At 44.5% G+C, this 17,326-nt stretch overlaps 1 protein-coding gene across 4 annotated transcripts in view; it reads right to left on the bottom strand.

Annotated features, from left to right (window-relative positions):
• fndc3a (fibronectin type III domain containing 3A) overlaps nt 1–17,326 on the bottom strand; it is a 206,763-nt gene that overhangs the window by 42,261 nt on the left and 147,176 nt on the right. For all 4 annotated transcript variants that reach the window (XM_078559450.1, XM_078559449.1, XM_078559452.1 and 1 more), the window contains 3 exons: nt 13,378–13,516; nt 2,541–2,609; nt 1,594–1,718 (listed from right to left, as the gene is read on the bottom strand). In XM_078559450.1, coding sequence (XP_078415576.1) covers nt 1,594–1,718; nt 2,541–2,609; nt 13,378–13,516 — 333 coding nt within the window. The remainder of the gene's footprint in view (nt 1–1,593; nt 1,719–2,540; nt 2,610–13,377; nt 13,517–17,326) is intronic.

Consider the following 17,326-nt stretch of genomic DNA (forward strand, 5'->3'; position numbering starts at 1 on the left):
GTGTGTACATGTTCTTTCTGTCTGCAAAGAACAGGGCCCTGTGTGTTAATAAATGTAGCTTCCAGTACACGCAAATGCACATCACTGCAAGCCCGACTGACAACCTTAAATTGGTTGTCAGCGTAATTTTTAGCACACTGAGGATTATTTAGTAAATATTGTCCAATCGTGGAATCACATCTATTGTTGGACAGTGTGTTTTGAGCTTTGCAAACACGGGCTGTTGGGTACAGTCTGTACCTTGCCCATTGCACAACCTAATCTTTCTGAAATGTGCTCATCAGCCGCTTGAGGGAGAAAAAAATGGAAATGTGCCCCCCACCCACTCCAGCAAAAAGGTTGGACAAGCCTGGCCTATACTCACTGGAGTTTAGAAGAATGAGAGATGATCTGAAACATATATGATTCTGAGGGGGCTTGACAGGGCATATACTTAGAGGATGTCTTTTCTCGTGGGGGACGTTAGAACTAACACCACAGTTTAGAAATAAGGGGTCTCTCATTTAAGATAGAGATAAGGAGGTATTTCTTCTCTCAGAGGGTCGATAGTCTTTGAAATTCTCTTCCACAGAGAGCAATGAATGCTGGGCCATTGAATATATTCAAGGCTGTGTTAGACAGAATTTTGATTGACAAGAGAGTCAAGGGTTATGGGGGACAGGCAGGAAGGTGGAGTTAAGGCCACAATAAGATCAGCCATGTTCTTATTGATTGGCAAAGCAGGCTTGATGGGCCAAAAAGCTTACTTCCGCTCCTATTTCTTATAAGTTACAGTCCATTTTAAACGTGGATGTGTTAAATGGTGGTGACTGCATATAAATTTAACAATTCTTTCTTTTCATATTTAGCCCATTTATAGAGCAATACACATTTTAAAACCTGAAAATAAATTGTAATGGGTATTGCATGTTTACTCCTGTTAAATAATGCCAACGGATTTTCGTCTCTCTTTAGTGGTAAGCACACTGAGTCACTAGCTTTGTTCTAGGAAATAAAAAATAAAATGCACATTTTTCTAATTAACAGCAGGCACAGTACTGCAAGAAGAAATGGTTTCAAATTAGACTCAGCTTAATGTTTGCAGATATGCAATTTTTCCTGGTTTAAATCTCTGTAGATTAGACAAGCTTCTGAAGGACATGTTGGGTCCGCCCATTATTGTTAAAAGAAATATACAATTTTCACAGAATAAATTTAGTTGGATGTGCTAAATGATGTTAAATTCTATCTACTGAAATTACCTTATAGCTACCTTCAGCATAATTTTTGATTCATATTTAAATTATATTAGCTGTTTAAAGGAAAGCAAATGGAATTAAAGCTCATTTTTAAAGTTTAAAGATCAAGGGGAAATGTTTCCTCTATTTAAACAGTGAATAGAAATCGCAATGCAAGAAACCGGTGTTCATGTTTTACAGAAGTACAAGCCTTTATAGATTTCTTTTAACTTTTTGAAGTAAGCTCCCTCAATTTCTTTTGCAAAGAATGAACTCATTTAAACAATGTATCCAATTTCTAATGTTACCAGATTCATATTTATTTTATTACAAAGGGAGCATTTTATGTGATCAGTATGATAAATCTCAACATTACCGAACTCTGTCCTCCTTCACTGATGCAGTAAACTCGCAACTGGTAAGTACATCCAGGATTAAGATGGTCACACACATATTCTCTGGTCGATCCACTGTAAACCATGTCCCACTTGTTCCCTGAAACTAAATTAGGAATAGATGATCAGTAGTTCTTTCAACAGCAAAACCACAAATTGATTGGCAAGTTTCTTAAAACAAGCAGCTGCATATTTTGTCACAATGTAATTGGTTGGAAATGGTCCCATTCTCTCTCGAAAATCAAAAGTGTGTTTGTATACATTTACTAGTATGAAATAATACAGTCACTTCAGTCTGTCACACATAATCCAGGCCTGGACATGTATCACCATTCCGTCATCATCGCTGAGTCAAAATCCTGGAACTCACTACCTAACAGCATTGTGGGAGCACCTTCATATGGTGGGGTTGAGAAAGAGAATGCGCAGAAAAGAGAAAGAGTTTCACATTTTCTCTAATCTTTGTGTGGAAAAAATGTTGCTTGTTTTTTCTTCTAACTTGCCTTAAGGTAAATCCATAAGGCAAGTTATCACATTATTTAGCAGATAAAGCTCTTAGTGCTGTAGTAGCCTGGCTGCATTTTTAAATGCAAGTTGAAATGTTTACTCATGCTCCTTATTAAAAGTAAATAGGTCTAAAATGTTATGAAAAGGATTATCTGTCTAAGGTAAGAACTTTAGAACTATATAGGCAGCAAATTTCCATTTTGATGTTTAATTTACATTCCTTATCACAGTTTTGAGGCAAGGTTACATGCTGCCTTCACTGAATACTATATACTGGAAATACAGTCCCTTCCTCAGACAGGAACCTGCACCACCATTTATATTTTTACTTGAGGTGCTTGATATTTCTGAGCCAAGTCAAATATTTATTCCAAAGGACTAATTCAGAGCAAAACCTACATTGAATTTGACTATGTCTTACCATTTGCACCTACTGACATCTCAACCACATACTTCGTAATTGCGGACCCTCCATTGTCCTTGGGTGGATCTGGAAGAGAAGAACTGAACTAATGATTGGAAGGTCAGACACTGAATTTTGTAAACACAGATGTACTGATAAACACGGATCTGTTAAAAGAACTTATATGTCATTAAGCATATTTTAAGTGGTTTTCATGTAGTCGATTTCATATACAGTGGAACCTCAATTATCTGCAGTCTCATCATTTAAATTCTGGTTCATTAATCAGAGTTTTGGCACCCAATGAATGGCTAGCAAAAGTTGTCACTTCTGGGGGGTCCTTTCTACAAGTACTGACCCACAACTTTGGATTCCTCTATAAATACTGACCCACTACTGAGACCATTCCTCCTTTACAAATATTGATTTACTCATGAGAACTCTCCCACAAATACTGATTCATTCCTGGGGAAGACGTCCCCTTCCCCCCTCCAAAACAAATCTTGACACACAGTTTTAAGGATCCCCTTGCTCTCATGCCCAAAAGGTGTCTGGCACCCTAAAGAAAATAATGCTGTAATTCGTAGAAAGACTTTTAATGAGTATTTAGAACTAGAGGTGAGCTCGCATATTTCTTTAACGTAGCAAGTTAAGATCTGGAACGCACTACCCAAAAGGGTGTTGGAAGCAGATTCAATAATAAGTTTCAAAAGGGAATAGGATAAATACTTAAAAGTTGAAAACTTTGCAGGGCTGTGGGAAAAGAACAGAGGAGTGGGACTAATAGATAGCTCTTTCAAAAAAAGAGTGGCAGAGGCAAGATGTGCTGAATTCTATGACCAGGGGCTACAACCATATCTGTTCTTCATTCACCTCCAGTGTTCCGCTCCTACCAGAAGGGCCAATGAGATCTGGAATAGTTCATCTGTCGGTTGTATTAAAGATCCCCATGCACTTCTCTGCAAATCCAGTTGTTGGGACTGCTCACAAACCCAAGGAGGCCAGCTATATATGCTCTTTCTATGGCATCCTCCTACACGGGTGAGCACTTGTGGCATAATGTCCACACTTCCATCAATGCTGTCAGCTCCTGAAGCAATGAATCAATACAGATCCTGCCTATTTAAAAGAGTTCCTGCCTTGGTGGTGACTGTAGTGTAAGGATCTGTATAAGGTGACTGTAGTATAAGGATCTGGCACATATTGGGTTAAGTCGGGACTGTGTACAGTTCCGCCCACAAAGTGATGTATGAGAGTACATGGCCTACACTTAGAGGCCAGTGCGGTATGGGACAGAACTGCATGCAGACCTAAGCATGAGGACCTAGCTTGTACACTTTACTGTAGATTTGTAAATAGTTTTGTGGTTGAAGATTTAGAGTTAACCTGCTAAAGACGATGAAGGCTTCATCAAACCTACCGAGCTGTAGCCAACACTGTGGGCACCATACTTGAGGAAGGTTGTGAAGGCATTGGACAGAGTACAGAGGGGATTCACAAGAAAGATTCCAGGGATGAAGAACTGTAGCAATGAGGATAGTTGGAGAGGTTGGAACTGCTTTCCTTGGAGAAAAGGCTACTAAGAGAGCAGACTTGATAGAGGTATTCAAGGTCCTGAAGGGTATGGACAGGGTAAATAGTGAGAAACTGTTCCCACTCAAGGGAGCATCAAGAACTAGAGGGCATAGAGTCAAAGAGGGTCTACAGCACAGAAAAAGGCCCTACGGCCCATCGAGTCTGCACCTGTCAAACAAGCACCTAACTATTCTAATCCCATTTTCCAGCACTAAGCCCATAGCCTTGTATGCCATGGCATCGCAAGTGCACATCCAAATACTTCTTAAATGTTATGGGAGTTTCTGCCTCTACCACCCTTTCAGGCAGTGAGTTCCAGATTCCCACCACCCTCTGGGTGAAAAAATTCTTCCTCACATCCCTTCTAAACCTCCTGCCCCTTACCTTAAATCTTTGCCCCCTGGTTACTGATCCCTCCACCAAGGGGAAAAGTTCTTTCCTACCCTATCAATGCCCCTCATAATTTTATACATCTCAATCATGTTCCCCCTCAATCTCCTCAAGCTCCAGGGAAAATAACCCCTATCCAATCTCTCCTCATAACTAAAATTCTCCAGCCCAGGCAACATCCTGGTAAATCTCCTCTGCATTCTCTCTGGTGCAAACACATCCTTCCTATAATGCGGATTCCAGAACTGTATGCAATACTCTAGCTGTGGCCTAACCAGTATTTTATACAGTTCCAGCATAACCTCCCTGCTCTTATATTCTTTACCTCGGCTAATAAAGGCAAATATCCCATATGCCTTCTTAACCACCTTACCTACCTGTCCCGCTACCTTAAGGGACCCGTGGACATGCACACCAAGATCCATCTGATCCTCGGTACTTCCCAGGGTCCAACCATTCATCGTGTATTCTCTTGCCTTGTTTGCCCTGCCCAAGTGCATCACCTCACACTTCTCTGGATTAAATCCCATTTGCTACTGATCAGCCCATCTGACCAACCCGTCTATATCCTTCTGTAATCTAAGGCTATCCTCCTCACTATTTACCACCCCACCAATTTTGTGTCATCTGCAAACTTACTAATCAACCCTCCTACATTCAAGTCTAAATCCTTTATATATACCACAAACAGTGGGCCCTGTCCACCCCATTGGACACAGGCATCCAGTTATAAAAACACCCCTCGACCATCACCCTCTGCTTCCTGCCACTCAGCCAATTCTAGATCCAATTTGCCAAATTGCCTTGGATCCCATGGGCTCTTACCTTGTTATCAGTCTCCCCTGCGGGACCTTATCAAAAGCCTTGCTGAAGTCCAAGTAGACTACGTCAAATGCATTGCCCTCATCTACACACCTGGTCACCTCTTCGAAAAATTCAATCAAATTGTCTCCTTAACAAAACCATGCTGGCTGTCCTTGATTAATCCCCGCCTCTCCAAGAGCAGATTAATTCTGTCCCTCATAATTGCTTCCAATAGTTTCCCCACCACTGAAGTTAGACTGACTGGCCTGTAGTTCTCTGGTTTATCCCTTCCTCCCTTCTTGAATAATGGTACCACTTTGGCTGTCCTCCAGTCCTCTGGCACCTCTCCTGTGACCAGAGAGGTATTGAAAATTATTGCCAGCGCCCCTGCCATCTCCTCCCTTGCCTCACTCAACAGCCTGGGATACATTTCATCCCGGCCTGGAGATTTATCTACTTTTAAGCCTGCCAGACCACTAAGAACCTCCTCCCTTTCTATGCTAATTTATTTAATTATATCACAGTCCTTCTGCCTGATTTCCATACCCATGTCATCCCTCTCACTTGTGAACACTGACACAAAGTATTCATTTAGAACCCTACCTACGTCTTCCGGCTCCACACACAAATTACCACTATGGTCCTTAATGGGCCCTACTCTTTCCCTAGTTATCCTCTTACTCTTAATGTACTTGTAAAATAACTTTGGATTTTCCTTTATTTTACCTGCCAATGTTTCTTCATGCCCCCTTTTTGCTCTCCTAATTTCCTTTTAGTTCCCCCCTACACATTCTATACTCCTCTAGGGCTTCCGCTGTTTTGAGCCCTCGGTATCTGCCATAAGCCTCCCTTTTTCTCTTTATCCAATCCTGTATATCCCTTGACACCCAGGGTTCCTTGGATTTGTTGGTCCCACCCTTTGTCTTTACTGGAATATGTTGGCCCTGTGCTCTCCCTATTTCCTTCTTGAATGAGTCCCACTGCTCTGACGTAGATTTACCTAAAAGTAGCTGCTCCCAGTCCATTCTGGCCAAATCATATTTGATCTTATTAAAATCAGTCTTCCCCCTATTTAGAACTCTGATTTCTGGCCCATCCTCGTCCTTTTCCATAACAACCTTGAATCTGACGGCGTTATGATCACTATCTGCAAAATGCTCCCCCACTGATACCTCTACCACTTACCCGGCTTCATTCCCTAAAATTAAGTTTAGGGCTTGTAGGACCTTCTACATAATGGCTTAAAAAGCTCTCCTGGATTTAGGAACTCTGCCCCCTCTAAACCTATCACACTATGACTAACCCAGTTAATGTTGGGGAAGCTGAAACCCCCTATTACTACCCTATTTTTTTATACTTCTTTGACATTTGCCTACATATCTCCTTTTTTATTTCTCTCTGACTATTTGGGGGCCTATAGTACATTCCCAGCAATGTGATTGCTTCTTGTTTGTCTTTAAGTTCTACCGATATGACTTCATTTGAGGAGCCTTCTAAGATGTCATCCTTCCTTCCTGCTGTAATTGATTCCTTGATCAATATTGCGATACCCCCTCTTCTACCTCCTTCCCTGTCTCGCCTGAAGACCCTTTTTCCTGGAATATTGAGCTGCCAAGCCTGCCTCTCTCTCAACCATGTCTCTGTGACAGCAATGACATCATACTTCCATGTGTTAATTTGTGCCCTCAACTCATCTGCCTTAATTGTCAGACTCCTTGCATTAAAATAAATACCATCCAACCTTACCAAACTCCCTTGTGCCTTAACTGGCCCATAATTTCTATGCCTTCAAGACTCACTTGCTCTCTCTTCTAATTTTGGTTGTGCATCTACCCCTGCTGAACCTCCTCTCAGGATCCCATCCCCCTGCCAAGTTAGTTTAAACCCTCCCCAACAGCACTAGCAAACCTACCCGCAAAGATGTTAGTTCCATTCCGGTTCAGGTGCAACCCGTTCGCCTTGTACAGGACCCACTGCCCCCCAGAAACGGTCCTAATGTCCCAGAAATCTAAAGCCCTCCCTCCTGCACTATCTCTCCAGCCACGCATTCATATGGACTAACCTCCTATTTCTATACTCACTAGCGTGTGGCACCGGAAGTAATCCACAGATAACTACCTTCGAGGTTCTGTTTTTTAATCTGCTTCCTAGCTCCCTAAATTCTGCTTGCAGGACCTCATCTCTCTTTCTACCTATGTTCTTGGTACCAATATGTACCACAATCTGTCTGTTTGCCCTCCTCTTTTAGAATACCCTGCAGCCGTTCAGTTACATCCTTGACCCTGGCACCAGGGAGGCAACATACCACCTGAAGGCATGTCTACGGCTGCAGAAATGCCTGTCTGTTCCCTTTACTATCAAGTCTCCTACCACTATTGCTCTTCCCCACTTTTTCCTCGCCCCCCGCCGCAGCTGAGCCACTCACAGTGCCAAGAGCTTGGCTGCACTCCCCAGAGGAACCGTCACTCTCACCGTTTTCCAACACAGAGAAATGGTTCTCGAGCAAGATGCATCCTGGGGTTTCCTGACTACCTGCCTGACACCTTTCTTCTGATTGATGGTCACCCATTCCCTCTGTCTGCACTTCCGTAAGCAATGGGGTGACCAGATCTAAAAACGTGCTAGCCACGAAACTCTCAGCCTCGCGGATGCACCTCAGTGCCTCCAGCTGCCGCTCAAGCTCCGAAACTTGGAACTCAAGTAGCTCAAGACATGGATTCAAAATAATTGACAAATGGAGTATAAGTGATGTGAGGAATTTTTTTTTCACCCAGAGGATAGTTGGAGCCTGGAATGAACTTCCTGGGAGAGTGGTGGAAGCTGGTTCAATCGAGATATCCAAAAAGAAATTGGATGACTATCTGAAAAGAAAGAATTTGCATGGTTACGGGGATAAGGCAGGGGAGTGGGAAAAGGTGGAATGCTCTTTCAGAGAGCCAGTGAAAACTCGACCAGCCGAATGGCTTCCTTCCGCACTGCAAAACTTCTGTGATTCTGTGAACATGGTGGCAGAAAAGGGATGAAAACCCACAACCTCTCTAAAATGCAGAGAGGGACCGAAATGCTGGAAGGCTGGGAAAAATTCAATAAAGCAGTCTGCTCTGAAAAGAAGCTGCAGAAGCAGGGGTGCAGAGGAAAAATTGCCAGGAAAAAGGTCCAAAGGCTTGGAAGCTGAAGGCAGAGCTTTAAAATTCCTTACTGCAGCAGAAGAGAAGACTCCATTGAATCTCCTTTAAAAGTCCAGCTTCAGAGTGCAGAGTCAGTAGAACTTACAGGGTGTGCTAAATGTTTTAAAGTTTCAGGTTGCAACAAGTCCTGAGAAATCTTTAAAGTAATTCAGTGTCAGAAGTGCAGTCTGAAAGAAACCCAGCGTGAAAACCAAATCCCTGAGTCGGAGCCTGATCACGCGATCATGTAAAAAGAGAATTACTTTGGGAACATTACAACTGTTCAGCTCGTTAAAAAGCAATCAGCAGCAGCTCGAATTCGGCAGACTCTTGAGTCAAGGAAACTAAAAAGCTGAACAAATCTGCAAGCAGCCATTGTTAAAAGGTTTTCAAGCTATGCGTCATCGCCATTGTAGCGGAGCCTGTAAAAATCGGCAAGCGTGAGAAATCCCTTTGTCTCCAAATAAACGGCAACACCATCTTGGAATCCAGAAAGTTCTTACTGAAGAACATACACTTTTAAAAATTTATTCATGGATCAGAATTCCACACGTCCACATTAAATCTGACTAATCCAAGGCTCAGATCAATCACAAGGATGAAAAGATTCTTAAGATACAGCATTGCTTCAGGTTTAAATAAATCAGAAGAGCAAGAAAACATGCTGCTTTACTCGGTAGGCCCGATTACAGACGACATTATTGTACAACAGACAACTGATGAATCATCTGCAAAATTCGAAGATGCACTAAAATCATTTAACATTTACTTCAATCTAAGAAGCAATAAAATACTTGAAAGAGCTAAATCCAAAAGAGGATCCAACAGCCAAGGCAACCAGTAGATTCATTCATCATTGACCTCTACATGATGGCAGAAGGTTGTGAATATGGAGATTTAAAATCTGAACTCATCAGAGACAGAATAGTGGTAGGTGTAGCAGGTGATGCACTTTCTGACCTTCTGCAGATAAAGGAAGATCTAACACTGGAAAAGGCAATCCAGAGAGTTACACAGCCACAATCTGAGAGCAGGACACAATCAATTTAAGGGGAGAGAATAAAATGTGGTACAGAGGCCAAACCTCAGTCCAGCTAGTTAAGCCACAGAGACTCTAGTTAAGCAACAGGACTGGGCGCTAAAGCAAGCCGTGTAAGGGAAAAACTCCGAAATGCATAGAAGGCCTAATGATGATTCACAAGGTCAAGACTGCAAACCCAGAAGGCTCACAACCATTCTTCTTGGGTGAGGTCAAACATCTTGGTTACTCATTTTGGAATGTAGGCATTTTTGCCAATGGCCATTTAACAAATTTTAAATTAGATTCAGGAGCCAGCATAACAGTCCTGTTATGGACAAAGGGTTGTGGCTGAAAGACCTCTGGCTTTGAACAACGAACACACCACTTTACGGACTTGAGGAATTTGACTCCCAGTCATGGGCATAATCCTGGAACCACTAAGGCATAGTGGCAAACATTTTCAAGTTGATATATATCATCTGTAACCAGCCTCTCACTCTTTCCTGAGCAGAGATGCCTGCATAGCTTGGGATCTCCTCAAAATGGTAGAGGATATCAAGACTGGATCTGTGGCAGAAGGCGAGGGAACCAACAAGAAGGAAAAACATACTTGACCTCATCCTCACCAACCTGCCTGCCACAGATGCATCTGTCCATGACAGTATTGGTAGGGGTGATCACCACACAGTCATTGTGGAGACGAAGTACCGTCTTCAAATTGAGCATGGCCTCCATTGTGTTGTGTGGCACTACCACCGTGCTAAATGGGATAGATTTCGAACAGATCGAGCAACTCAAAATTAAGCAAACATGAGGCACTGTGGGCCATCAGCAGAAACGGAATTGTACTCAACCACAATCTGTCATCTCATGGCCCAGCATATCCCCCACTCTACCATTACCACCAAGCCAGGGCATCAACTCTGGCTCAATGAAGAGTGAAGCAGGGCATGACAGAAGCAGCACCAGGCATACCTAAGAATGAGGTGTCAACCTGGTGAAGCACAGGACTACTTGCGTGCCAAACAGCATAAGGAGCAAGTGATAGACAGAGCTAAGCGAATCTACAACCAACCGATCAGATCTAAGCTCTGTAGTTCTGCCACATCCAGTCCTGAATGATGGTGGACAATTAAACAACTCACTGGATGAGGAGGCTCCTCAAATGTCCCCACCCTCAATAATGGGGCGCCCAAAACATCAGTGCAAAAGATAAGGCTGACGCATTTGCAATAATCTTCAGCTAGAAGTGGAGTGGTTGATCCATCTCAGCCTCCTCCAGAGGTCCTCAGCATCAAAGGTGCCAGTCTTCAGCCAATTCGATTCACTCCACATGATATCAAGAAACGGCTGAAGGCACTGGATAGTACAACGGATATGGGTCCTGGCAATATTCCGGCAATTGTACAATTGTGCTCCAGGTCTTGCTGCGCCCCTAACCAAGCTGTTCCAGTACAGCTACAACACTGGCATCTACCTGTCAATGCGGCAAATTGCCCAGGTATGTCCTGTACACAAAAAGCAGGACAAATCCAACCCAGCCAATTACCGCCCCATCAGTCTACTCTCCATCATCAGTAAAGTTATGGAAGCTGTCATCAACAGTGCTATCAAGTGGTACTTACTTAGCAATAGCCTGCTCACTGATGTTCAGTTTGGGTTCCGCCAGGGTCACTCAGCTCCCGACCTCATTACAGCTTTGGTCCAAAGAGGTCAAAAGAACTGAACTCCAGGGGTGAAGTGAGAGAGACTGCCCTTGAAATCAAGGCAGCATTTGACCAAGTGTGGCATCAAAGAACCCTAGCAAAACTGGAGTCAATGGAAATCAGGGGGAAAACTCTCCACTGGTTGGAGTCATAACTAGCACAAAGGAAGATGGTTGTGGTTGTTGAAGGTCAATCATCTCAACTCTGGGACACCACTGCAGGAATTCCTCAGGCTAGTGTCCTAGGCCTAACCATCTTCGGCCGTTTCATCAACAACCTTCCCTCCATCATAAGGTCAGGAGTGGAGATGCATTCAGTCTTGGGCTGACAAGTGGCAAGTAACATTCAAGCCACACAAGTGTCAAGCAATGACCATCTCCAACGAGAGAGAATCTAACCATTGCCCTTTGACTTTCAATGGCATTACCATCGCTGAATTCCCCACTATCAACATCCTGGGGGGTTACCACTGACCAGAAACTGAACTGGACGAGCCATATAAATACTGTGGCTACAAGAGCAGGTCAGAGGCTAGGAATCCTGCAGTGAGTAACTCACCTCTTGACTCCCCAAAGCCTGTCCACTATCTACAAGGCACAAGTCAGGAGTGTGATGGAATACTCTCCACTTGCCTGGGTGAGTGCAGCTCCAACAACACTCAAGAAGCTTGACACCATCCAGGACAAAGCAGCCTGCTTGACTGGCACCACATCCACAAACATTCACTCCCTCCACCACCGATGCACAGTGGCAGCAGTGTGTACCATCTACGAGATGCACTGCAGAAACTCACCAAGGCTCCTTAGGCAGCACCTTCCAAACCCATGACCACTACCGAGAAGGACGAGGGCAGCAGACAAATGGGAACATCACCACCTGATGTTCCCCTCCAAGCCACTCACCATCCTGATTTGGAACTATATCGCCATTTCTTCACTGTCGCTGGGTCAAAATCCTGGAACTCCCTCCCTAACAGCACTGTGGGTGTACCTACACCACATGGACTGAAATGGTTCAAGAATGCAGCTCACCACCACCTTCTCAAGGGCATTTAGGGTCAGGCAGTAAATGCTGGCCTAGCCAGCAATGTTCGCTTCCGTAAATGAATAAAAAAAAGCTCTGAACTGTCTTCTCTCTTCGCGGAGCAGGTTTGCCCATTCTTGTTACAGATCCCGGAAAACCCTCAATGCTCAGACCAGCCAACAACCCAGGAGGTAACCATGACACCTCTGGTGGAAGAGGTGACAAAGAGTGATCAGCAGTCCGAGGAGCCTCTACCTCTGGTCCAGGTGACGGTACAGCAGGTCAACACTGCAACCACTGCACATACGCTGTAACTCCCAGCACGCCAAAGCCACTAGAGATGCTGGAATCTGGCAGCAGCCATCCATGGCCGACAATGAAGAGTAGAGGTCAACATACCACTAAGCCTTATGCTAGTCACAGGAACACAGAGGACATCACATGATCCGCACCTAGCGGTCAGTGTGGTGTTAGACAAAGTAGCATGCGGGCCTAAGCATGGAGACAGCTCCTAGCTTGTACCCTTTTTGCTGTGATTCCAAACAATTCTAGTAATTATTAAGGCACTGTTAACCTGCTAAAGACTACAAAGGCTTCATTAAACCTAATGAGGTGTAACTAACACTTCACAACAGTGTCAGTGTTTATTGAGGGCGACACTATCTGGTGTTACATTGTAAAAATTTTTGCTGTTTGTTAGTACATTTAAATGGGCAAGCTCCACATTCACTTTAAAGCCTACAGTTCTCCAGAGTGATTCCAGTGTTGGCTTATGATGAGACTATTGCATGCATCTACAGTGATCAGCATTCATTTGTGAAGTTGCAGAGGGGTTCAGCAGAGCATTTTGGCCAGCTTGCTTCGACCCATAACAGGCCAATGATAGAGTTGCAGGCTGGTGTAAGGGGAAAGTGTTGAGACAGCCAACAGATCAATTGTTACAGTGCTTTGACTTGCTGGTAGAAGCAAAGCATGATAAGGTAGTGTGACAGCAAAGGACTAAGGCTGGTGGAGATGGAGAAACATTGCATTAATGGTACAGATCAGTCCAATTTGGAGAGTCCATTACCCATCACGAGGGTCCATTCCGTTATGGTGGACATTCAAGGTTCCACTGTATCTCATGAAATCAGTTATGGACTTACAGTTAATCTGAGTAAGCATCATACCCCATGTTATTTTAAAATTGTGAGCATGAACTTTCCCCTTCACTGAAGGTTTAGCTGGTGATCCAGGCTTGTCTGGATAGGTGGTAAACTCCATTACATCCCCAGGGTTGCTCTTCCCTTCAGAATTATATGCAATTACCTGTAATATAAAACAGTCCATAAAGTGACCATGGACACAAAGCCTGATATTTAATTAGCCACAAGAAGGGACATTTCATTTGAGATTGTTCTCATTTATGTTATCTCACACAGATCATTTTGGTCTTTGTTTTTTTTAAACACTGGATTAAATTTTCTCTAGGATTTTCACTCTAGGTACACAATAGGTCACCTGTATGTTGAAATGTGAATGTGCAGGAAGCAACCAAATTAGTAAATGTCCCTCAGCGCATCTTTAAAATTAATCAGGAGATTGAAAACAGCATGAAAGGAGAGGCGGTTGGGAGATTGAAAACAACGCGAGTGGAGAGGCAATTGGGAGATTGAAAACAACGCGAGTGGAGAGGCAGTTGGGAGATTGAAAACAGTGCGAGTGGAGAGGCAGTCGGGAGATTGAAGATAGCGAGAGTGGCGAGGCAGTCGGGAGATTGAAGATAGCGAGAGGGGCGAGGCAGTCGGGAGATTGAAGATAGCGAGAGTGGCGAGGCAGTCGGGAGATTGAAGATAGCGCTAGTGGAGAGGCAGTCGGGAGATTGAAGATAGCGCTAGTGGAGAGGCAGTCGGGAGATTGAAGATAGCGCTAGTGGAGAGGCAGTCGGGAGATTGAAGATAGCGAGAGTGGAGAGGCAGTCTGGAGATTGAAGATAGCAAGAGTGGCGAGGCAGTCGGAAGATTGAAAACAGCGCGAGTGGAGAGGCAGTCGGGAGTTTGAAGATAGCGAGAGTGGCGAGGCAGTCGGGAGATTGAAGATAGCGAGAGTGGAGAGGCAGTCGGGAGATTGAAGATAGCGAGAGTGGCGAGGCAGTCGGGAGATTGAAGATAGCGAGAGTGGAGAGGCAGTCGGGAGATTGAAGATAGCGCTAGTGGAGAGGCAGTCGGGAGATTGAAGATAGCGAGAGTGGAGAGGCAGTCGGGAGATTGAGGATAGCGCTAGTGGAGAGGCAGTCGGGAGATTGAAGATAGCGAGAGTGGAGAGGCAGTTGGGAGATTGAAGATAGCAAGAGTGGCGAGGCAGTCGGGAGATTGAAAACAGCGCGAGTGGAGAGGCAGTCGGGAGATTGAAAACAGCGCGAGTGGAGAGGCAGTCGGGAGATTGAAGATAGTGAGAGTGGCGAGGCAGTTGGGAGATTGAAAACAGCGCGAGTGGAGAGGCAGTCAGGAGATTGAAGATAGTGAGAGTGGCGAGGCAGTCGGGAGATTGAAAACAGCGAGAGTGGAGAGGCAGTCGGGAGATTGAAGATAGCGAGAGTGGCGAGGCAGTTGGGAGATTGAAGACAGTGCGAGTGGAGAGGCAGTCGGGAGATTGAAGATAACGCGAGTGGAGAGGCAGTCGGGAGATTGAAGATAGCAAGAGTGGCGAGGCAGTCGGGAGATTGAAGATAGCAAGAGTGGCGAGGCAGTCGGGAGATTGAAAACAGCGCGAGTGGAGAGGCAGTCGGGAGATTGAAGATAGCGAGAGTGGAGAGGCAGTCGGGAGATTGAAGATAGCGAGAGTGGCGAGGCAGTCGGGAGATTGAAAACAGCGCGAGTGGAGAGGCAGTCGGGAGATTGAAGATAACGCGAGTGGAAAGGCAGTCAGGAGATTGAAGATAGCAAGAGTGGCGAGGCAGTCGGGAGATTGAAAATAGCAAGAGTGGAGAGGCAGTCGGGAGATTGAAGATAGCGAGAGTGGAGAGGCAGTCGGGAGATTGAAGATAGCGCAAGTGGAGAGGCAGTCGGGAGATTGAAAACAGTGCGAGTGGAGAGGCAGTCGGGAGATTGAAAACAGTGCGAGTGGAGAGGCAGTCGGGAGATTGAAGATAACGCGAGTGGCAAGGCAGTCGGGAGATTGAAGATAGCAAGAGTGGCGAGGCAGTTGGGAGATTGAAGATAGCGAGAGTGGAGAGGCAGTCGGGAGTTTGAAGATAGCGAGAGTGGCGAGGCAGTCGGGAGATTGAAAACAGCGCGAGTGGCAAGGCAGTCGGGAGATTGGAGATAGCGCTAGTGGAGAGTCAGGAGATTGAAGAAAGTGAGTGGAGACACAGCCGGGAGATTGAGGATAGCACGAGTGGAGAGACAGACGGGAGATTGAAGATAGCACGAGTGGAGAGGCAGTCGGAAGATTGTAAACAGTGTGAGAAAGCAAATGGTGACATCACAATAAAGAAGCAATTTGATTAGTTGGAGAAGAAGCTAGCTGTTTGGTGAGTATCTGGTGAGTATCTAGTAAGTGGTTAAGTTTATTCTTTTCCGAAGGTTTAAAATCGTATAGGAGCTGTACCTTTTTAGGTTGATAGTAAGTTGATTGGCCAGTAAGTGCTTAGTGCTAGGGACAGTGTGTTAATAGCCAGTTTAGGACATGGGAGTTAAGGTAGATCTATAAATAGAAAAGAGCTAACACTTTAAAAGTAAATTAGAAAAATTAAAATCAACACCTAAAACACATACCTGTGTCGTTAAGAAACATAACTTCTAGTTGTCAGTGGTACATTTAGGAAGCACAGTAAATTGTAGCATACATAGGAATTACTCTTAAGTTAATTAAGAAAGTAATTAAATTAAATTAACTAAACAACGCAAGTAACAATGGCGTGACAGGTGTTATGTTGCAGCTGTGAAATGTGGGAGCTTTTGGATGCCAAGGTGATCCAGGACAAAAAGCTCTTCAGAAAGTGTAAGCAGCTAGAGGAATTCCGGATCAGGATTATTGATCTGGAAGCTGAACAGCAGACACTGCGCAACATAAGGGAGAGGGAGAAATACCTGAACATCTTGTCCCAGAAGACAGTCACACTTCTTAGAATGGGGTCATCTATTTTGGTCAGCAGTGAGGGACAGAAGGAGGTGATCACGCGTGAAGCAGGTAAAGGGACCAAGCAGTGCAGGAGCCTCAGACTTTGCAATCGCCAAACAGGTTTGAAGTGCTCACAACCTGTTTGGACGAAAGTGAGGTCTGAAAGGTGGATGAGCAGGCAGGCCATGGCACCATAGTACAGGAAACTGTTCAAGTAGGGTAAGCAAACAGGAATTTAGTCATAGTAGTGGACAGTATAGTGAGGAGGATTGATACTGTACTCTGCAGCAGAGAGCAAGAGTCCAGGAGGCTGTGTTGCCTTACTGGTGCCAGGGTTTGGGACAAAGTGCTCAGGGCTGGAGAGGAACTTACAGTGGGAGGAGGAGGATTCAGCTATTGTGGTCCATATAGGTACCAATGATATATGCTGGACAAGGAAAGAAGTTCTGTATAGTCAGTATGAGGAGCTGGGTACCAAAGCAGAACCTCAAAGGTAATCATCTCTGGTAACAATCAAGCGCAAAAATACTTAACTGGAGGGAGGTTAAATTCAGCGAGTTGAAAAGGGAACTGGGCCAGGTGAATTGGAATCAAAAATTGTTAGGCAAAACAGTAATTAAACAATGTGAAGTCTTCAAAGAGGAGAAGGTTTGTGTACAGAATAAACACATTCCCACAAAAGGGAAAAGATGGACATCCAAAGCTAGAGCTCTCTAGATGACTAAAGATATAGAGATTAAAATGAAACAGGAAAGAAAAGGCTCATAACAAACGTCGGGTTCACAGTACAGTAGAGAACCAAGCTGAATACAAAGTATTTGAGAGGGCTTACAAACAGAATAAGAACGGCAAGAGAGAGCATGACAGAAGTTTAGCCTGCAGCATAAGAGGAAAATCAAAAGTCTTTAATAAGCAAGTAAACAGCGAAATTGTAGCACGTGGGACCTGGCGGACACCAGTATGATTCAAAGCAACCACATCTGCAGCAAGTGTCTATAGATCGAGGAATTTTGGCTC

Source organism: Cetorhinus maximus, chromosome 16, assembly GCF_964194155.1.
Source record: "Cetorhinus maximus chromosome 16, sCetMax3.hap1.1, whole genome shotgun sequence".
NCBI classification, from domain to species: Eukaryota; Metazoa; Chordata; class Chondrichthyes; order Lamniformes; family Cetorhinidae; genus Cetorhinus; species Cetorhinus maximus.